This window comes from Chelon labrosus, assembly GCF_963514085.1.
Source record: "Chelon labrosus genome assembly, chromosome: 7".
Classification (NCBI taxonomy): domain Eukaryota; kingdom Metazoa; phylum Chordata; class Actinopteri; order Mugiliformes; family Mugilidae; genus Chelon; species Chelon labrosus.
Window position 1 is genome coordinate 5,501,456 of NC_140343.1, and position 23,040 is coordinate 5,524,495.

Genomic DNA, 23,040 nt, shown 5'->3' on the forward strand with positions numbered 1-23,040 from the left:
GATTTACCCTGTTCCAGAGTGATGGGGGCATCAGGGTAAGAAGAGAGGCAGATGAAGTGATGCACCCATCATGCCTAGTGTCTACTGTACAAGCCTGTGGGGGCAGTGCTATGATCTGGGGTTGCTGCAGACGCTCAGGTCTCGGTTCAGCAACATTATGTGTCCAAAGAATGAGGTCAGCTGACTACCTGAATATACTGATCTCTATCTATCTATTCATTTGATGTCAGAGCATTTTCCTGATTCGTGGTTTGGATTGATTCTCTGTGTGATATATTATTTATTATATACATCTACTGTCTCAAATATATGATTTTTTTTATAAAGATGAGTGCACTTACTTGATAAAATCATTGTTCCACTTTCCAGCGAATAAAAACAATATTAATTCAGTGACGTCTGTCTTTATCCAATCAACAGCAAAACATTTTATATGATTCTGATGCGTCATACTGTTGGATAGGACTGAAAATGATCTGTAATGCAGGTTTCCACACCCGGCTGATGGTTTGCTGAAGCCTCCTCTCGTAAAGAGCTATTTGGCGTCTGTTCTTCCAAACGTAATTTCAGATGCTTCAAGCTTTTATTACGCTGCACCTAATAAATATGCACTGAAGGGGGGTATTAAGCCTGTCTGCAGGCCACTTCCACATTATATTTCACATTCTGACATTTACACGATACTTGTAACTCGCATTGCGCCCATCGGGTGGCGCTAGAGAGGCTCCCCCCAGTCCCACCGAGATAGTTGAATGGGATCCCAGTGTGATCTGGCACGGAGGCGGGAGGGGAGCGCAGCACAGCACAGCACACAAGTCCTGGTGGAGGTTTGAGCCAAACGCGTTCTGCTTGTCCGACTTTCATCGACATTCCTCCGTCTGTCCGGCCCGCAGAGCCGAGCCAAGCTGTCCACGCTGCGTAATTACGCACGGACTCGACAGATCCGCGGTGTCGCTTCGCCGTGGAGACCCGCGGACAAAGGAAAGCAAGGCGGCTCGGGAGTACAACAACTGACTTGAGCCGAGAGAGGAGTACTGTTGGAGGGGAAACTGGGGGAATCTGGAGTCGGAAGTGATTTGTCTTTTTTTTTTCTTTTTTCTTTTTGTAACTCACGTCCAGGATCTCAGAGAAGGAAGAGGATCGGGGGTTTGTGACAGAGCAGAAACGGATAAAAAACAAGGAGTTAGTGAGTGGAATCCGTCCTGAAAACCAGCATCCAGATCCTCGGAGCATGGGGTAAGTTAGATGTTTGTGTCAAGGCATTTATTTTTACCTCCTTCCCCTCTGCTGTGAGGAAGCTGCCTGAATACAAAACGGTTTAAAAGTGAACTTTTGTGGCGACTTAAGGGATTTCTGTCCTGAGCGTGTGGCTGTCTGTGTGATCCGGCTGAACCGCAGCACATCTCAATAATCTACAGCCTTGTGGAGCCATGGATGGGGGTGTCATTAGTTCACATGTGACACTGTGGCGTTTTTTCTCTTTCTTAGTTTACATCTTAATAGACATCTGAGAGGAATCTGTTATATCTTTATACATTTATTTGCCCTTTTTAACGAACCTCGTGACCGCAGGAAGGTCGAAGTCATGTGCTGAAAGACCCTGACTGAATATTTTCATGAGCAAAACCTTCCAGTGCAGAATTACTGATGCCCTCTGATGTGTCCCTCGGCTGTTTGCATTAACTGCCCAATTGTGTGTGTGTGCGTGTGTGTAAATGTGCATGTGTGTGAGGTAGGGGCAGGGAGGCAGAGCTTGGACCACTTCCAGGCTGATTGTTGTGCAGGGGGGTGGTCCTGGGTGCTCTCTAACTCTCTTTCTCCTGTGCATGTGTGCTGAATTATACATGCAGAACGTCTCCAGCCCGGTTCAAACACACCTGAAACCCTCCTCGCGTTACCAGAGTCCGAGCTGCCAGAGTCCCCCCTCCCCACCTCTGGGCCGGTTTGTGCATCATTGCATACTCTGTTGCAGTTAATGCGTTTCGACTGGTCACTGCTCACGAAACTGGTGGTCTTCTGCCTTGTGTTGGATGAAGACTATACAGTGTAGGGGGCTAAAGTGAGACTTACGCAGCAGTTTCTTAACGGTTTAGCAGCCAGGTTTTCTGCGATAGTGGCCCAGAATAACACAAAATCTTAAAGAACAGGCCACGAATGTACCATAAAAGTAGAACACATCAGCAATATAGCTACCTGTAATAATAAAAAAAAGGTTAAGAGACCAGAGACCTCATTGGCGCCTAGAAAAAAATCTAAATTCCTTAGTAAAGAGAGCAGAGCGATAGAGGCGTGTTGATGTTTAACTGGTTATTGCCCAAAAAAAGTGCAATTTTAATGTCCTTCAAGCTTTAAATGATTCATTATTGAAGATTCTTTATTGTCATATACTAGGCAACAATGCAGCGTCATTACCAGTAATGAAATCCTTGGTACTGGCTTAGAAATCATCTCCGAACCTGCTGGTCAGTAGCTGGCCGGGGTCAGAGAGGATCCGCTGAGCCTTCCTCCTCCTGCGGCGCTGGCTGTAAATGTCCTGGATGGCTGGCAGCTCTGATCCGGTGACGCGCTGAGACGATTTTGCCGCCCTCTGCGGGTTGTGATGTTCCCGGCCTGGATGCTCTCGAAGTTTGAGAGCATCCAGGCGTCTCCTCCTCTGATGCCCCATAAAGGAGATGTACCGTCTTGCTGACTTTAGGATGGTGCTCTTGTGGCGAGACCAGCTGTGATCCTCAAGAACCTGAAGCAGCTGCCCCCTCGGTGTGAATAGGGGCCTATCCTCCTCTCTCCTGAAGCCTCCTGTAGTCCACCGTCGTCTCCTCTGTCTTGCTGACATTTAGCGGGAGTTATTGGCTTTGCACCTTTGGCCTCTCTCACCTCCTCTCTGTAGGGTGCACATGATGCACCCAGAGATGGTGGCAAATTTAAGACACACAAACTCTGGTCAGGATCTAAACAAGCTCTCGTAATTAATTGATTTTTTTCAGCTCACTCTTTCTCTCTGTCTGTCTAGTCCCCTGTTTAATAAAATGTAGAAGAACTAAGGGACTTCAGTTCACCGCAAACAGCTCTTATGCCTGTAACTCACCGTTTTGAACTTCTGACCTTCGTTTCTCTGTCATGTTTGACGTCCAACAAGCCCTCGTCAGAAATCCAGTGAAATGTGTTAACGTCAACACGAGAGACAGAGCTAGCAAATATATGCTGTGGCACAGTGTCGACACACAAGAAGCTCCATGTAGACTGTACGATTAGAGCTAATGCCGGGGGCACACACACACACACACACACACACACACACACACACCACAGCGGGTGAAAGTAAAGTCCTTCGACGGCAACAAACAATCAAACATCTGCTCCGATGGCCCGTGACCTTCAAACGGGCGTCTGCTGCGCTCCGCTCCGTCCCTCCGTGGGGGGAACAGACGCAGCAGAGTTCAGCCACCTGGTCCGGAGGAAAGCCAAGGCAGAAACGGCGGGTTTTGTCTCTCAGACAGGAGCTCTGGAGAGACGGAGACGGGCCTGCAGCTCTTCTACCCACTCGACAGAAGGAGGAGATTGAGAGCCACTTCAGCAGCGTAAACAAAACGAGTGTTAGTCACACAGGTGCTCTCCTGCTGTTTACAACGCTTGTCTTGGAAGTGCTCGTCCTCGCCATCCGACCCGGCGTTGGCCCCCTGGGACGAACGGAATATCTGATCTGAAGGAGATATGTGGCGGTCTTGATGTAAATAACATCATCTGGTTTTATATGAAACGGGCTGCAGATTTAAAAATGAACCTGATAATTAATATTAAGAGTTAAAGAGGAGCACCCGAATGCATCGTTTCAAGAAAAAGTGAACCAGTCGAATGTGAGTTATGGTGGCATGAAGTGGTTGATGATCAGTGCATTAAACAAACTGCATTTCTTCTTTTTCTTTTTTTACATTTGCAGGAGCGTCAGACTGAGACACACTGTTAAATACAGTGTTTGCTTCTATTATGTGTTAATGAGGTGTGACAAATCCACGGATGCACTATTTTTAAGTGGAGCTGTGATCCCAGTTCTCATCCGATGTTCTGCTTAACGTTTCTGCTTCAGAGTTTTTCAGCTCCTAAGCACATGCGGCCAGAGTCGGATCTGTTTTGTGCCACTTCGGGCGCACGCCGTGCAGAGAGAGCGATCATTTTAGGGAGGAGGGAAAACAACGATGACCGATCGGGTCGTCCTTAATTAATACCCTCTGTAACCTGGACCCTCTTTCTTCTCGTTCTGCTGCAGAGGAGTTGTCTGCCGGCTGTAAAATGTACCCGCTTCACCGAGAGAGGTACGCGGTCGTCTCTGTGTCGTGGCTCAGCATGGCAGGGATGGGCGACGACAGCAGTTCGGATTTTGATCTCCTGTTAAACAAAACTCAAATCACTGTTACAGACACTTTCCCTCAGTGGATAACACATAACTGCTAAAGACTGGGGGTATTTATTCACACAGACATTATTTTTGCATCCTCAAATTAAAAAGTAACTTTTATGCATTAATGCATTTGGCTCTCGTTTCCAAATCAGATTTTATATTGACACATCGGGGATCAATCCGCCCATCCCTGCTTCATTTAATATATTCTGAACAAAATCCACCCTCATTTCATTCCCATAGTGTCAACCCCCTCCTCGAGTGTCTGTGGACAAACCCAAAGATGTTTGGAGGTTTCATGCTTGTCACGATGTGCAGATGTTGTCAGCATGTCGTCCTGCTCCTCTGCCCGTCATCGCCTGGTGTCTCTCTTTTTTATTTATTTATTTTTTATTTAATCCTGTCACTCGCTCCATTGCTCCATTTACCGTTGGATGGTGTGAACTGTTTATCGGTGCTGCTCCGTTTTTCTGCAAGCCCTCAGCATGTCTTTGCATGTCAATCCTCAACGTTCAAAAACAGCCAAGGCTGTCAAGTGTGCGCAGTGGTGCAGATAAAAAGCGGTCCCTTCTGACATGGAGTAATTTGAACGTATAACGTCTTAAAATGGAAATCCGCGAGGCTCCACTGGCTCAAGACGAACCTCTGACCACAGACGTTGTGTGATCTGAACATCTGATGCTTGTTGTTCGTGTTTCTGTCTGGCTGCGGATTGGCCGTCTCGTTCTCCGGCCGCTCACAGAACATGAGCAGAAACAAAAGAGATGAAACTGAGTTTTGTGTTTGCGGCACAGTGGTGTGGTGGTTAGCACTGATGCCTCACAGCAAGAACGTTCTGGGTTCGAATCCATGGACCAGCTGAGGCCTTTCTTTGTGGAGTTTGCATGTTCTCCCTGTTTCTGGTTCTCTCCAGGTACTCCAGCTTCCTCCCACCGTCCAAAGACATGCTGCTTAGGTTCAAGAAGATTCTAAATTGTCTGTAGGCGTGAGTGTGAATGGTTGTCTGTCTCTCTGTGTTAGCCCCATGATAGACTGGAGACCTGCCCAGGGCGTACCCCACCTCTCGCCCGATGACAGCTGGGATACGCTCCACAACCCTCCAGAGCACAAGCAGTTACACAGCAGATGGGGAAAATATTTGCATGGGACTAGATTTAACTAGGGGCCTCTAGTAATTTGTCATATGGTCATTTGTGATATTAATCCTGCGTGAATCGGCCATGTCGTCTTCAGCTTTTGTAACCGCTTGTCCTAGGAGGCTGGAGCCTATCCCAGCTGTCATCGGCTGAGAGGCGGGGTACACCCTGGACAGGCCTCCAGTCTATCGCAGGGCTAACACAGAGAGACAGACAACCATTCACACTCACATTCACACCTACGGCCAGTTTAGAATCACCAGTGAACCTAACCAGCAAACGAAAGGCCCCAGTCGGCCTGGACTCGAACCCGGAGCTTTCTTGCTGTGAGTCAGCGCTAACCACCACAGCACTGTGCCGCCCCGAATCGGCTATGTCATGCAAAGTGAAAATTTACACCGCAAATTACATTCCTGTGATAATAGCTGCTAAAGCAGTAATTCTTCTTCCAATTGTCCTGTAGTCTCACACAGATGGAAATGTGAGTTTAATCTCTCTTCTTTCTTGTTCAAGTGTTTTATTTCCCCAAGCTGTTGAACTATTCCGGTTGGTGAAATATATACCGATTATTAGAGTAGCCTAGGTCACAGTATGATCGTCACTCGTGCATAATTATCAGAGACATACGAGAGGATGCAGATATTTCCGCCCTTATAATCTCATTTACTGACGTGTTGTCTCAGAGCAGCCTCCCTCTGCAGCACAGAGGACGTTTAAACTTTGTTTTCAGTGTCGACTCAGTGAATGAATCTGCAGCATAATGGCAAAATAAAATCTGCTTCCCCTTACTGAGCACGGAGAAACCAGCCGCAGCTCTGGTGTCTCAGTTTGTCTCACCTCGTTTTATTGACATGAATGTGTGCAAGTGTTGAGCTGGAAGATCAGCGTGTCTCCGCTTGACCTTCCTTATCCCCAAAACAGAAACACACTCATGTCACCTTCACAGCTCACCCCTGCCTTTTGCCAGTTAAAGTTAAATCAGAAGCAGCCGAACAGCTGCTCGATGAGCTGCTCAGAGATTTCCCACAATCCTCTCTATGTGCCAGAGCAGGAATCTTACTCGGTTGTGGTTTCGTGTTGCAGATGTGTTGACTCGTCGAGCCGCTACGGTATGACTTGGCATTTCACCACCGCTGTGCTATTTCGGTATGTGGTCGTAGCAGTGTCGCGTTGCCCCGACTGCACCAGACGCTTTCTCTGGCTCGGTTAAGGTGGACACGAGGCGGCCGGCTCTCAGAGGTCAGACGAGGCGGACCGTTAAAGGAGAAGTGCTGTGAGAGGCACAAAGAGAAAGATGGTGCAAAGTAGGGACGTTCAAGTGTTTTTCCCTCCCGATTCGATATTGATCTTTTCATATTCAGCATCGGCCGATCCAAGTCCCGATCGGATCGTTAATAAACGAAATTTCCCCTGGAGATTCATAAAGATAAGTAGAAGATGGTAGATTGTGTTCTTTACTCCAGAAATTGGTCTTGGTGGCTTAAAGGGGAACTACTGTTTTTTACAACCTGGACCGTATTTCTGGCATAAAATTCCGATCATTTACTCACCCATATAACTTTTGTGTCATTTCTATTCCTTCGGGAGATATTTAGATCCGCGTATATCCATATAGTGGGAGTGAATGGGGCACCGAAACGCAGCCTCTAAATAACACATTATCTGCTGCGAAACTCGTTAATTTCACCAATATTTTGTTATGATATGCTAGTGCTATTCCCCGTTGAGTCTGGAGTTACCTGTTATCATCGTCCGGGGTCTGTAGATTGACCTACTAACCTCTAACCTTGATGATGTCATCTCTGAGCGCCGCACACACCCGTGACGGTCGGTATGTTTACCTGTAATTTGCTACTGCTAGTTTTTTGCAACATGGCCGAATATTTTTCTTCTGAGGTTTGTTTGATTCTGAGGTTGTGGACGAACCATAGCAGTAGCAAATTACGGGTAAACAAGCCGACCGTCACGGGTGTGCGCGGCGCTCAGAGATGACATCATCCAAGTCAGAAGACATCATCCGGGGTCTGTAGGTCAATCTACAGACCCCGGATGATGATAACAGGTAACTCCGGACTCAATGGAGAATAGCACTAGTGCAAGTCACTCCCACTATATGGATAGACGCTGATCTAATTATCTCCTAAACAAGTGCAAATGACACAAAAGTTATATGGGTGAGTGAACGATGGTATTTTATGCTAGAAATAAGATCCAGGTTGTAAAAAACAGTAGTTCCCCTTTAAGATGGTAGTATTAAATAACGATCTCCTACTACCACCTCGCCAGACATCCACATTGCATAATTTACTAAGTTTCTATCTGGCTGACTTCAGTTTCCAAAGTAAAGTTCTTCCACACAGTAGAGAATGTTTTCTTCTTTGATTTTTGACAGCTTTGACACCGGCCAACGAAGAAGTAGAAGACGTTTTGACGCTACAGGGACGTGGTTTTGGTTTACGGCAGAGCTAAAATAAATAACTACAGACGATCGGCCCCGATACCAATCGAGACATCCCTAGTGTAAAGGCTTTCAGCAGTGTGTGAACTTAATGCTCAGCTGTTTACACTGAATTTAACACGTAAAGGTGAATGCATGACAAACACATATTTATGTGTGAGAATATCTTATTTAAACTCATTTATCTTTAGGATTAGTGTGAAATCATTGCGGGGTGCTTAGATAACGCTGCTGTTCACACCGACGGCAGCTTATCTCAACTGGAAAATAGTTGAATCTGGAAGTTGTAATATGATATTTTATTTATAAGGGGCCAAAAAATAACTAACAAAAATGAAACGCATTAGATCGTGTCCATCTTCAGGGCAAATAGCAGCTTTGCAAAGCTCATTTAGAGACGATGTTCGCTGCAACACTTTCCAACTGCGAATTACGCACCTGGAAACGGCGCCAGACATTTTTATCTGCTCAGCTGATGAAGAAATAATGGGATCTTTCACAGGGAATGGGAAATCACTTTTGTGGCTCCGAAAATGTTTTTAATTCCTGCACCTTTCCTCCGGTCTGCATGTAAATATCCTCGAAATAAAGCTGAAAGTATGGAGTTAAAAGACAATATTCATCATATAACGGTAACTTGGATATGTTTTTTAAAGAATAACTAAATATGTTGGCGTCCAAACCTACTCTCACTTGAGACTTAATTTGGAGAAAGGTGGTAATTCAACTCTGTGGAGACGGTGAATGGATAGCAGGAACTACCATTAATGCTGTTTATATCCACCGATCAGGCATAACATTATGACCACCTTCCTAATATTGTGTAGGTCTCTCTTGTGCCTCCAAAACAGTTGTGACTCATCAGAGAATGGACATGGGCCTTCTGAGGGTGTCCTGTTGTTAGTATGGGTCCTATGGGTTGAAGTGAGGGGCCTTTGTGGATCATCCCACAGATACTTGATCAGTTTGGGATCTAGTGAATTTGGAGGCCAGGTCAACACCTTGTGCTGTTTTTCATGTTTTTTTTAGTTTTTTAGTTGTTTCTAAACCGTGCATCCTGCTGGGGATGGCTGCTGCCATCAAGGAGTGTCATCGCTATGGGGTGGGGGTGCCTGGTCTGATCTAGGTGGGTGCTACATGAAAGTTTCCCAGCAGAGCAATGAACTGTCACAAGATGGTCAATGTTATCCACTTCTCCTGTCATAATGTTGAGGCTGATCGGTTTACACCTGTCAGAAAAAGTTTTTCAGGATCGATGTGGTCTGAGCACAATAGTCAGGGGTCATAACAGTCGCTGGTTGTGGTCTAATCACAGACTGCGTTCATGTCGTCTGACTAATCAATTTATAAATTCATCTTGTGATTGTTTACCCGGGTTTCCAAGAAAATAGAAAATTATTTTTTCCAGTGGGAATGATTGATACGGTGCTGTACGGTATGAGGTGCAGTAAGTCTTTTTTCTTTCTCGTTCTTTTGGCACAAGGTCAGAAACGGCAAATCACAGCATTCGTGATTAGTGTTCACGCCTCCTTCATCAAATGTCCCTCTAGTGACAAATATGTCTTAAATAAAAAAGCAAGGAAGTAAAACTCTTAGAAACTTAAAAGTCCCCACATTTTTATCCACTGCGTCAAAATTAAAGGAGCATTTTTTAATCAGAGTAGGGCATCAAGTCCATTAAACTTCTGGGATATTCATCTGATCATCAAGTTGCAGAGTGGCAACGATTAGACAACCCCCAAAAAATAGGAATGGTTTCACCGCTGCAGGCCGCTGACATGTGTTCCCTCCTCATCTTTTCTGAATGTTTTGCACTAGTTTTGCATTTTGCTAGAGTCGGTCTCACTGCCGGTAGCATGAGGCGATACCTGGACCCTACAGAGGCTGCACAGGCGGTACGACTCCTCCTGTATCAGGATGGCACATCAATGCTAAAAGCTTTGCTGTGTGTCCCAGGACAGTCTCAGGAGCATTGAGGAGATTCCAGGAGACGGGATGTTAACTCTAGGAGAGCGGGACAGGGACATAGAAGGTCCTCAAAAGATTGGCAGGACCGCTGTGTGCTTAGATGTGCAAGGAGGAACAGGATAAGACCTCCAGCAGGCCACTGGTGTAAATGTCTCTGACCAAACGATCAGAAACATGAAGAGCACGATGGGCATTTGCGATAGGACACCAGAATCAGGTCTACCACTGGCGCTCTGTGGTTTTCACAGATGAGTGCAGGTTCACCCGGAGCACATGTGACAGACAGGAAAGGTTCCTTTAAGTCTTTTGAGCTTTTCACGTTTACTTCTGAAGCATCATTGTCGTTGGATTTCCAGCTGTGCTCTACATCACCAGCCATTTTCTGACCTTTACTCAACCTCTCCTGCCTCATCAGACCTCCTGCAAGCTCTCTGCTTTCTGCCCTTTCAAGTGTGAACATCGGCTTTTAACTACAACCAATGCGATTTCTGGCAGCAGAGTTCAGCAGCCATCCCTTCTCTTCCTTCTCTTTCCTCGCAGGCTATTTCCAGCCCCCACGGCTTAAAGGCTCCATTACTGACGCTTTGAGGAGCATTTTCTCAATGAGGAGACTGCGGGTTCCTGACAGGAGGGTGTAGCTCCCGTTTGTTTTTTATTTACTTACAGATCAGAGATTCAGGAGGTTGCCGAGGTTAAGAACGGAGATGAAGTGAGCAACGAGAGAGGATTAGAAAGTGATGGCTTGGGGCGAAGCTCATGCAGCAAAGCCGTGGTGTGTGAGAGTGTGAAGGAAACAAGACACCAAATGAAAATAAATAAAACTTATTCACTGAAGAATTTTTTATTTTAAATGCCAGGTCATCTAAAACTGAGATATTAGCACAAAAATGGCATTTTCGTTTTTTAAACAAGCAGAGGCAGCCCCTCGACTCTAATTTTAAATCATTTGTGTGTAATATGAAATATGGTGTTCCTCAGGGGTCGGTTTTGGGACCAATTTTATTTCCTTTATACAAGCTTTGTTTGAGAGACATCAGATACCCAGATCTAAACGCCTTTTAACTCATCAGATGTGGGAACCCTGAGTTCATTACACAACATCAAAAACTGGATGAACAACAACTTCCTGCAGTTAAACTCGGAAAAACGAAACCCCAACAGCTCAACCCCAAACCCAACCAAAACAAGTTCTACCCTTGGCTTAGCCAGCTGGAGGTTCAAGAGTCCGGTATCAATCATGGCTTTAATCATGTCTTTGGTGTTATCCCCAAGCACGACGTGAAGTGCTGTAAATCAGGTGTTGTTGTATCGGAGCACTTGAATGATTACGATCTTTCAACATGTCTTAAGAGAGAGAGTACGATCACATCCTTTCAGGTTAGAAGGTTTTAGAGGTGGAGAATTAAAAGCAATTGTCTTCATTCTGCCAAACCCACGTTCATCACTGTCAGTATGAATCTATATTAGATGTGCTTTTTATTCTAGCGGAGGTAATGAACCGTAATCTGAGCATTAATTCGAAGCTGAATGCGTGCAGTGTGGATGCATCCATATAGGTCATGGGGAAGCGTATTCTCGTTCTCTCTAGCCTTGTCGTGTCCCCGTACAAAGTTCTGTCCTCGTGCTGTCTGTTTTTTTTTTTCCAACTCGTGCAGACGGAGCGATCACACAGGTCCCTGTCGTTATAGCCTTCGCCGCAGACAGCAGCCAAATATTCTTGTAATATTTTCCTGTCCCTGAGAGGAATTATATCATCTGTGCAAATGTGAGTGTGAGGGAGAGCTTGCGTGCTCAGCAGAAACCCTTCCAGGAGACAGACTGTAGGAGGAGAAGGGCTGCTTGTTTGGCTCGGGTCGGCGTTTCATCAGATCCCCCGTTCTGCATGTACACCCGTATCCTCGAAATTCATCCGGATGCTCCGTGGCAATTAATTTATCATGAGGCACGGAGTGTATCTGATGACCTGAGGGCTGCGTGCCTCCTCCTCTGACTGGTGTCACTGCAGCGCTTTTAAGGGGAATGTAGAGCGGAGTTTGTTGGATTAAAGGAAACTTCACTCGGCCGCTTTTCTCGCCCGTCATCTGACAAACACAGAATATGAAATACAGGATTGCTAAAGGCAAACTTTCAGTGGTTTTATTGACGGAGTGTGTGTGTGTGTGTTTTTTTTTAAGCCTTGACTCGGCCCTGCTTCAAAATCATCACACGATTCCAGAGGTGACAGCCCTCTGCGACAAACTGCTCCAGACAAAGACATGCTGAAGATAAATTGTCCCAGAAAGGTGCTAGCGGCGCTTGTGCCCATTCAGGTCCGAACCACGGCCCCATTGTCCCGCTGGCTCCGAGCCCAGCAGAGATGTCTCTCGTCTGCCTCCAAGCTTCTGTCTTCCTGTCTCCTCCACTCTGACCCTGAATACAAATAAAATAAAGTCCCGAGGAATGCACTGGCTGTTCTCCTTAAATGAAAAAGGGGGGGGCTTTGTAACGGGTTGTTCTCTCAGAGTTTCTAAATCTTCTGCAGTAACCCGCATCGATTTTGTCTATTTTCGGCTTTGCTGCCACTAAAAATGATTTTCAAGCGGTTTGTTATTATTTTTATTTTTTTGTTAATATTCCCATTAGAGGTGAAACAATCGATTCATGAGTCGATTGCCAGAAAATTATATAACATTTGTTGGGGCTCCTTAGCGCTGTGTTTGAGTGTCTAAGGCAGTGGTTCCCAATGTTTTTCTGCAAGGAGATAAGGATGGTGTATGTGCACGCCCGATGAACGTTATCAGTAAACAGTGTTTGTTTGTCTGTTGCTGTCAGTGGCTTCATCCGTCTGCAGAGCAAAGCGGCGTCTTTCTCGTACCTTGTTATTAAGCTGCTCCTCTCTGTCCTTTGACATGTCGCAGATGCTCCTCGAGATTGTGTTGTTTGATAGAGGGACTGCTTTTAACTTGCTGTTGCTTCATCAACCATCGTTGAGACGGCGAGTGAAACACTGATGCAGCCCTTATAAAGTCATCCTGTTGTGCAAGACAGTTTATACACCAATCATCCACAACATTATGACCCCTGACAGGAGAAGTAAATGTTTTCTGGGAAACTTTTGGACCTGGCATTCATTCATGTGGATGTTACTTAGAGATGTAGCACCCACCTAGACCGGACCAGGCACCCCCACCCCATAACAATGACACTCCCTCTACAAGTTTCCCCCCCCTGTTCGCAACTTCAGACGGGAGTCTGTGGGCATTTATGGGTCGGACCATTCATTGGGGGAAAGAAAACAGGATCAAAATAGCCAATAAGACTCTAACCGGTCTTCAGTAGACATGTACACCAATCAGCCACAACATTAAAGCCACTGTCAATGACACTCCTTGATGGCAGCAGCCATCCCCATCAGGATGCAGCCTGACACATACACACACACAAAAACACTTTAAAAAAAAAAAAACATGAAGAACAGCACAAGGTGTTGACCTGGCCTCCAAATTCACTAGATCTCAAACTGATCAAGTATCTGTGGGATGATCCACAGAGGCCCCTCCCCTCAAAGGCCCCCCCACTAACAACATTCTGTTGCCAGACACCACAGGACACCCTCAGAAGGCCCATGTCCATTCTCTGATGAGTCACAACTGTTTTGGAGGCACAAGGGAGATCTAGACAATATTAGGTCATAATACCGGTTATACCTGACCGGTGTCCTTTTTTTTATCTGAAGAAATCAGCTGGCTTGTTCTACTGCTCTCGGATGTGTTGTCTCCAAGCAGCGTCTTAACTTGTCTAAATGGTCAGAAGCTAATATTGTTAGATGCTCAACACACTCTGGTCTCTCCTCGTTACCCACCGTTGTACTAGTGAAACCGAGGGCGACGCATGTCTCGTTGTATTTTCTTTTTTTCGTTGTTTTGGAAGTTGTATTTTGAGTTGATGAAGATTCATCCTCTGTTCCCAAAGAGGGGCACGTCCTCCACTATGTAAAACCACGGCTCTAAGGCGAGTGGATGCAAGTAAACTGTCCGTGCAGAGAGCTAAAGTAGCTGGTCATCTTGTCGCACCCATAAAAGTCAAAAGTTGTCTTTTGCCAGTTTAATGTTGCAGCAGTCAGCATTCAGCATCCATGTCCAAATATCCGTTATAGAGATGCCATTAGCAGCAATTTAATACTGCGTAAATATTTCAGCAGTATCACCAGTTGACCATAGGCTCAGTCACCACTGTATTACTTTATTGGCCATTAGATATTGACTTTATTTTAATTAAAATCTTAAAAGTTTGCTACTTCAAGAACACCGGGGACACATCTGAATCCTCCCAAGGCAGAAGCTTTCATAAAACGATGGCTCGTGATTACTCTCATAACACTTTAATTGAACTGTTAATCTTCTGTTTGTTTCGTGGTCGGACAGGCAACGCATGAAAATTTCACACTACAATTATCTTGGGCACAACTGTCCGAAATGAAAATCATTTGGCCGGAAATGAAATAACAAATCATTTTCAGCAGATTTGAGTCTTTAGAGAGACAACGGCGGCAGGGCGGTGCAGTGCTCGAAACATGCTCTGACCTCTTTAATTACTGAGCTGTAATCTGAACACGGGTCTTTCTTCACTCATGCCCAGATGAGCGGCACGCAGTGTTTATACAGGAGGCGGAGGACTGGGCGGACGTGTTTATGACCTGGAAACGGATTAACGATAACTGATCCACGCGACCCCCCTCCCTTTATTTAGGCTTCTGTCTCACAGCTGGAGGCTGGATAGCATCAAAACGCTGCTAACTAACTAAGGGCATACATTTGTCTGTACTTTTCAACTTAGTAGCTGATGCCTCAGTAAAGATTTGACTCGGGTATTAAAAAAACACTGTACTCCAAGGTACTGTATACACCGATCAGGCGTAACATTATGACCACCTTCCTAATATTGTGTAGGTCTCCCTTGTGCCTCCAAAACAGTTGTGACTCATCAGAGAATGGACATGGGCCTTCTGAGGGTGTCCTGTGGTGTCTGGCAACAGAATGTTGTTAGTGGGGGGCCTTTGGGTCCTATAGGTTGAGGGGAGGGGCCTGGATCATCCCACAGATACTTGATTAGTTCGGGATCTAGTGAATTTGGAAGCCAGGTCAACATCTTGTGCTGTTCTTCATGTTTTTTGTTTTTTTTTTAGTTGTTCCTAAAGCGTTTTTGTGGCTGCATCCTGCTGGGGATGGCTGCTGCCATCAAGGAGTGTCATTGCTGTGGGGTGGGGGTGCCTGGTCTGGTCTAGGTGGGTGCTACATGTCTAAGTAACATCCACACGAAGGAAAGCCAGGTCCAAATGTGTCAGTGGTCATAATGTTATGGCTGATCGCTGTATATGTACGTTCACTCAAGATGTTAACCTTTTTTTTTTTTTTTACTTATTGGCATTTTTGCTTTTATTGGATAACATAAGTGGAGACACAGACAGGAAATGAGAGGAAGGTAGTTGGGGGGTAAGGACCATTGACTGTGTGCAACAAAGACCCCAACGGCTGAACTGGTGGACTCTGCAGTGACACACGCTGCTGTTTATGAAAAACATTTGGAAAGAACCTCAGACCGATTTTAAAATAAGGACAGAAATACACGTGTGCATAAAACCCGAAGAAGCCCGAACTTCTTCCAAGATGAGCGCGTGTGTGTACATGTGTTTATGGGATTTAAAGTGAATGAGAGATGGGGCTAAAGGGCTTTGATACAGGAGCTTTATAAAATCATTTAAAAAGATTTACCTCAGGATGTCCAGCCAACTCTGGAATGCAAAAACAAATCTGAAGTGTGGCGCGGTGTGAAGAGACTGGACGGTATATGACTGTTTAGATATAAAAGTGGAACTGGACATTAATTCACACGGTTCAGAGAAGATGGTATTTAATTCTCAGCAATACTGAATTGGAGTCTGAGACATTTGGGTCATAAGTCACTTTGTAGAGTTGTAAAATAAACGCTTCTCTGGAGCAGAAAGGAACGTCATCCGCATAAAGAAAATTTATGGTGGTGTAGTGGTTAGGTCTGTCTATACTACTTTGTTTACTTGTTCTTAAACACTTTGCAGAGGACTTCCTGTTCATGACATTGAACGTTGATTCTTCTTTACTTCCTATTGTATTTTATTACATTTATTAATTTTCAGTACCAGGGCGGCACAGTGGCGAGGTGGTTAGCACTGATGCCTCACAGCGAGAAGGTCCCGGGTTCCGACTGAGGCCTTTTTGTGTGGAGTTTGCATGTTCTCTCTGTGTCTGCGTGGGTTCTCTCCAGGTTCTCCAGCTTCCTCAGCTTCCTCCCACCATCCAAAGACATGCTCGTTAGGTTCATTGGTGATTCTAAATTGGCCGTAGGTGTGTTAGCCCTGTGATAGACTGGAGACCTGTCCAGGGTGTACCCCGCCTCTCGCCCAATGACAGCTGGGATAGACTCCAGCAGACCCCACGACCCTTCACAGGAACAAGCGGCTACAGAAAATGAATGAATGAATTTTCAGTACCAGTACTTGAAATCTAAATGGATCTAGTGAACGTCAGCATCAGTATCCAAATATAGGTATTTGTCTTCCAGCTGTCTGTGTTTGTGAACCAGGTGTCTGAAGCATCTTGTATTTTATTAGAAGTAAATGTTGTAACTCCTGGCGGGTTAGAGATGTTGACATGGTGCTAGTTCCTGCAGCCTTTAGTTTCTTGTTTGCGCTCTCTTCACACTTTTTTTTTACCGGCAGGCTGTCAGATATGAGCAGCTGTCTCGCTCTGCTCGCTCGCTCAAGGTTTTCACTCTCACAACACCTGATTTAATTAAAAGCTTTCCAGTCCAGATTCATGTTAATTGGATGAGGTGTGTGCGCGGCGCCAGAGTCTGCTTGCTCTGCGTTGGTTCAGCCAGGGTTCCCGTTGGTCGTCGGCTCCCTCACCTCAGGACGGATATAATCCAGTTTTAATCTCCTCATATCATCAAACCTCGCCGCGATGCTTCCTGTCTGAGCTGATTAGCTTCACAGGCTTTTCACAGAGCAGCGCCACGTGAGTGACGGGACGTTCATTTCTGTGTGATCCGCTGTGACGGCTGGGAACTGACGAGCAGTCACTCATCGTTTCTCATTAAGATGAGAATATGATAGACGTGTGCTTTGATGCCAAGGCGTCTTTATTTTGGTGCGTTGGCTCATTGCCTTTAATGTCCTGGTTATCTGTTGTACAGACAGATAATTAGACCTATTGAGTCTAATTAGGTGCTTTCACAATCTTCTTAATTAGTTTGATCAGTATCTGATGTTTGGAGCAGAATCTTTCCTCCTGACGTGAGATGAACGTCAGACCAGACTCTCCCACCTGAGCAGCTGACGGAAGAGAAGCCCTGAACCGTTTCTTCATTCATTCGTATTTTTGGCTGCATATTGTATTATCACCACCTCTGTGCTCAATGCATCATTTTTTAATCGATAAAGTGTTGCTGAAATGTCCTGGCTGTAGGGCAGTGGCTGTTAAAGGTGATAGAAATGATAAGTAGCTCACTGAAACGTTCATTATGTTCGTTATTATACGCCGATTAGTGTTAGAAGCTGCACATTTATTTAGTCTTAAATGGGTCGATGTTTCACGCAGTGTTAATGTCAGTGGCTGAAATTAACACAGATAAATGTGTGTCTATGTCTGAGCGATGGCCCAGTGGTCGGTCTTCACCTCTGAGCTGTTTTTTTTTAATTCATTTAATAACTTTCTGCAACTTCAAGCCACAGATGGCGGTTCTGCCGTAGCTGTGTTTTGCATTGGGGACGAATAATCCTGGTGATGTCTAAAGCATTTGGTGAAGATGTCTTTGAAGCTGGACGGTGTTCAGTCTGCAGACATTCTGAGACACTGATTGATCAGTGTTTAAAGTTTTGTTGGCTCTCTTCTTTTCTTTTGGTGTTTCAGGGGTAAATGATAAAAAATCTAACAAACACTGAAGACAAGTGTTTCTGACCTCATTTATGATTATAATGGAGAAAGGCTCATAATTCAACCTAACACAGTCCAGCACTGCTTACTGTGACTAACTGTGACTTCAATAATAAACTCAATGAGTGTACCTAATATAGTGGCCATCTAAACCGTTCACCTTTTCCTGATATATTAGAATATAAGCTGTGAATGTGACCTACTTTCAGTTTCTTTATATCACATCATTTTATATAAATGCTGCCCAGGAATTCTGCAAAGAAGTGTCCAATATATAGTAATTAGTTAAAAAGAATCTGGCTAAAAATGGAACATAGAATTAGGTGATACATTATATTTTAAGCTTTATAAAATCAAATCAAAAATAATAAGACATTTTTAACCCGGGAGGACAAAAGTTGAATGGGTGACAGATGGACAATAAGGGGGTTAAGTTAAAATGTACGTAGTCAGTTGGGGGGTTTTGCCCTGCAGCATAAGGGCTAGCTGCTAACTAAGCTAGCTGCTAACTAGGCAAGCTGCTAACTAGCTTACTTGAATTTCTAGATTGTTTAAGCCCAAAAGACAACTAGCTTGGTGCAGCGAGAAGGCAGCAGTGTTTCCTCTTTCTATAAATTTACTTTCTCAGCTTATATTTTAACGTAATAGCAGAAAAGGAACTTTTTTAAAATTTTCATTATAGGGGGGTTGTGTATGGTTGGTATTATTTAATTGTTGAGTTTAATCAGCATTTTTTTTTTAGTTTCTTCACAGAAATGTTTGTTAAAGAGAAACTTGCAGTTAGTTTTCCACTGAATTACTAACTGTGAGGCAGTGTTGTGCATGAACGGCGTTCACTGAGCACGTTCATATTTTTGTGAACTGTGAACTGAACGCATCGTTTTTCCAACTGTGAGCGCAGACATGAGTTTCGCTCAATGTGGAGGGAAATAACGACATTCAGTTTAACGACAGCTGTCGACCGAAGTGTGTTTTACGTCATGCAGCGTGGCTGGTGCAGCTGAAAGAGAAGACGCCTCCGGCACCGCAGAAGCAGCTGATCCACACAAACATTTGAGTTATTTTCTAGTATATACAGTCAAATTTTATATGATGGGCTGGGGATGGGTGGGCAGGTCAGTCAGAGATGCTACTGAACAAGAATAGCTGGAAGCTGCTCATTAAAAAAAAAAAAAAAAAAAAAACGAAAATTGAACGCAAACTGTTCATTTTTGAGTCTATGAACTCAGTTCAAAATTAAAAAAAAATGTGAACTATGAACTTGAACTAGTTCGCTTTTATCTGTGCGAACTTGTTTAGTGTGAACCTGCACAACAACACTGCTCTGAGGTCAGGAGGACTTCATTAAAAGGACCTCCTGTGCGCTCTGATCGTAGCTTTGCATAAAATCAATACTCACGCCTTCTGTTTTTCAGCCCTGCAGGGAACTTTCTCAGAGATCCCATTCATGTGTCGGCAACAAAACAACGTTACTGTGTTCGTTCAGCCTCTGTGGGGGGAAAAAAAATAAAAAAAATCTGCGAGGGAGTTCATGGAGAGATTCATGTAGTAGGAGGAAAGAAATACAGTGAGCAGAGTGTACCACAAATTAGTCTAATATTTGCACTGGCAAATGTTCTCTACTGTTGAAAGCTGATTAGATTTTCCCTTTTGTTCACTAAATCCACATTGTGACTTGTGAGATCCCTTGTATCTTCAGCAGCCGCCGTCCTGGATGTGAACGACATCTACTGTAAATCTGCTTCCTCGCGTGCGCCGCCGTTGTCCCGTTGTCAGCTGTAGCTTTGACAATCTGTGCTGGAACAATGTCGAGCATTGTTTTTTATGCTAATGCTCGGTAACTCCAACCAGCGCCAGCATGAACAGTTCTTCTTATAGCCAGAGCTGACCTATATAAAGGGGCGTCTCTCTTGCTTAGACAAAGACCACGGCCTCCTCCCAGAGCACATCAGCCTCATTAACGTCGCTATGTAGCTGACTTGCGCTGGGAATGGCTCATCGCATACATTAAGACTGTGGAAACTCCACTAGCTGTGTAATGTTGCATGAATTCACCAAAGTAGTCCCTCATTGTCCTGCGTGCTAGCCCCCCCCCCCCCCCCCCACAGCGGGTGACTTCTCTTAAAGAGGGCAGGGCGGCTAATTGGGCTGCTAGCCGTTAGCACGTCTTCAGCTCCATTTGCACCGACGGCCTCATTACACCAGGATGAACATCAGTGACCTTGAGGCTTATGAAAAAACGCAGCCCCATTTGGAAACATTTTTTTGTCCGCGATGAGCGAACAATAATGATATTGAGTTTAATATTAATGTTGAGAACGAGAGCTGGGAATACATTTGCGTAATGGCTGGTTTCATTTTTCCATAAAGCAGCGCAAAAAAAGCTTATTAACACAAGTGGATTGCGTTGCCCGAAACGGTTCCATCCAAAAATAACACCTATACGAAGAGTATTTATATGCACGCTGTAGATAAAAAGAAAAACTCCCATCGATGGGGGAAGACTGAGCGATGCCTCCATTAAAATTTAAAGCCAGCAGCTCATTAAAATTGAATAAAGACTGAGCAAGAATATACAGGAGGACGTGTTTTATCTGGGGTTTGGGGTATTTATGTTCAACAGTTGCAACACGTCATTTTAATTTCATTATGAGGTATACACCGATCAGCCATAACATTAAAACCACTGAAAGGAGACGTGAATAACATTGACGATCTTGAGACAACTCAGTGTTCTGTTGGGAAACTTTTGGACCTGGCATTTATTCAAGTGGATGTTCCTTAGACATGTAGTACCCACCTAGACCAGACCAGACACCCCCACCCCATAGCAATGACACTCCTTTATGGCAGCAGCCATCCCCAGCAGGATGCAGCAGGAACAACTCAAAAAAACATGAAGAACAGCACAAGGTGTTGACCTGGCCTCCAAATTCACTAGATCCCAAACTGATCAAGTATCTGTGGGATGATCCACAGAGGCCTCTCCCCTCAAAGGCTCCCCCACTAACAACATTCTGCTGCCAGACACCACAGGACACCCTCAGAAGGCCCATGTCCATTCTCTGATGAGTCCCAGCTGTTTTGGAGACACAAGGGAGACCTGCACAATATTAGGAAGGTCATCATCCACAAAAACTCAACGACGGTCCGACACCTGCAATCGGCCGACCGTTAGCTCGGTGTGGGCTCGAGAGTTAACAGAGAGTTTGCAGTGACCACTTTTTCCGTCCCTACTCCCTAATGCAGGCTTAACTGAAGCTAATAAGAGGCTTTGTAAATTTGACTTAGATGAGTAAAGTCTTCCAAGGTCACTTCTTTGCTTTGATTTCAGTATTTCCTTTTGCGTAATTATCCTCACCAAGGACGCACTGCCCTCGTGAACAAAAATAGGAAGTAGAGACAGGACTGTCCGAATACCACTTCATTACACAACACACTGTCTGTTATTTAAAGAAGGCGTGAAAGACTGCAGACCTGTAGTCTTAGTTTTGCTGTATATATAACTAGGTAGACTCTTCTGCAGCACTGCATTAGAGTCTGTACTGGGTTTAAAGTGACTGCACAAAGCTCATCCGTCTTTATCGTCAGATCTCCCCAGTTTCTCCAAAAAGAAACTGGCTCAGCGAGGAGTGTCACGTGCAGACAGATTTATGTCTCTTTCAGACTCTATGAAAGGTGGCATGTAGCACGTGGCCTCAGACTCACTTTTCTGTCTGTGACTAAGCTGAGTGACGAATGGAGTGTTCAGGCCGAAGGTGATATATATTTATCTTCCAGTCGAAGTGACATATTTTCGTGCAAGATGACTGATGGCACAAAAAGCAAACACATTAGGTTGATATGCTTACAGTCATTTGTCCTAAATCTGTGTCTGTTTCGTGAAAAATAAACTAAATCAGCGTTTGCATTTAAAAGTTAATCGTCAACAACAGCTCGTGCATTTCTCTAAAAATAAACTTAGGTATTTGCAGAGCAGGAGTTCCCTTGTTTCTGCTCCGGAGTATAAAACAGGAAATTAGTTTCCAGAAAAACTGTGAAATAAGTTTCAGTTCCACATTTTATTAGAGAAAGCTGCTCAGAGATCGCCCTCCAACACAGAGAGCAGACGCTGCACAACACTAATGACTTTCACGGGACTAACAAAGTGGAAATATGAGTTTTGAAACGAGGTTAAAATGTAAATTGTTGCCACTGATACCAGCAGTTCTCATTTAGGAGCAGATGATTCTGTAAACTTGTAGTTTAGATAGAAACCTGGAACTTGTTGGCAGTTTTAGAAAATGTTAATCTATCTCAAAGCAAGTTAAACTTATATCTACCTGCCTGGAAACCAGATTGAAGTAACAAAACAAACCACTGAAACAAGCCACTGACAAATAAATGTACAAAAAATGTACATTTATTGGTTTTTAGCAACTCAAAAATCTTCTTTATTTAAAACACACGTGTAGTTTGCTTCAGATTTGCAGATTAGTCCTTAGAAGTGAAAAATTTAAAATATTTATAACTTAACAGGCTGTTTGCTGCACTATACATATTTAAGTTGCTCACTGACTCTTCTTAAACGTACATTTTTCATTATGCAAACCTAGAATAGTGACGGAGAACAACTGGTCAGCTTTCATGACACTAAACACACAGATGAGACCTTTAAACGGCCTTCACTTGACTTCCAGGTGCCTTCACGTGGGAGGAATCTTCCCGTCTGCCTACATGTGTCGTGTTTTGTGAATAAATCCCCAGTAATGTGAATTTATTTTCCTGTGTTTTCCTTGTTCTTTTAAAGGGAGCAGCCCATCTTCAGCGCCAGAGCTCATGTCTTCCAGATCGACCCGGCCACCAAGCGCAACTGGCTGCCGGCCAGCAAGCACGCCGTCACCGTGTCCTTCTTCTACGATGCTAGCCGCAACGTGTACCGCATCATCAGCGTGGGCGGGACAAAGGTGCGAACGCATACTCACAGACGCAGACTCTATTCTTAACATCGTCGGAAAATGCATTTTAAATAAGTACAGGACCCATGTAAGCTCTAAAAACGGGTGAGTGTGGGCTCGTTCAAGTCTTACAGCAGTGTGGAAAGACAAAAGCACCATTAAATGTCCAGATTTTCAAATGAATTACTTGAAGACA

At 44.6% G+C, this 23,040-nt stretch overlaps 1 protein-coding gene across 1 annotated transcript in view; it reads left to right on the plus strand.

Annotated features, from left to right (window-relative positions):
* The first annotated feature begins 676 nt into the window (after positions 1-676).
* The window catches only part of homer3b (homer scaffold protein 3b), a 51,897-nt gene continuing 29,533 nt past the window's right edge, over positions 677-23,040 (plus strand). The window contains exons 1-2 of the mRNA XM_084548658.1: positions 677-1,236; positions 22,697-22,853. Coding sequence (XP_084404784.1) covers positions 1,232-1,236; positions 22,697-22,853 — 162 coding nt within the window. The 5' untranslated portion in view covers positions 677-1,231. The remainder of the gene's footprint in view (positions 1,237-22,696; positions 22,854-23,040) is intronic.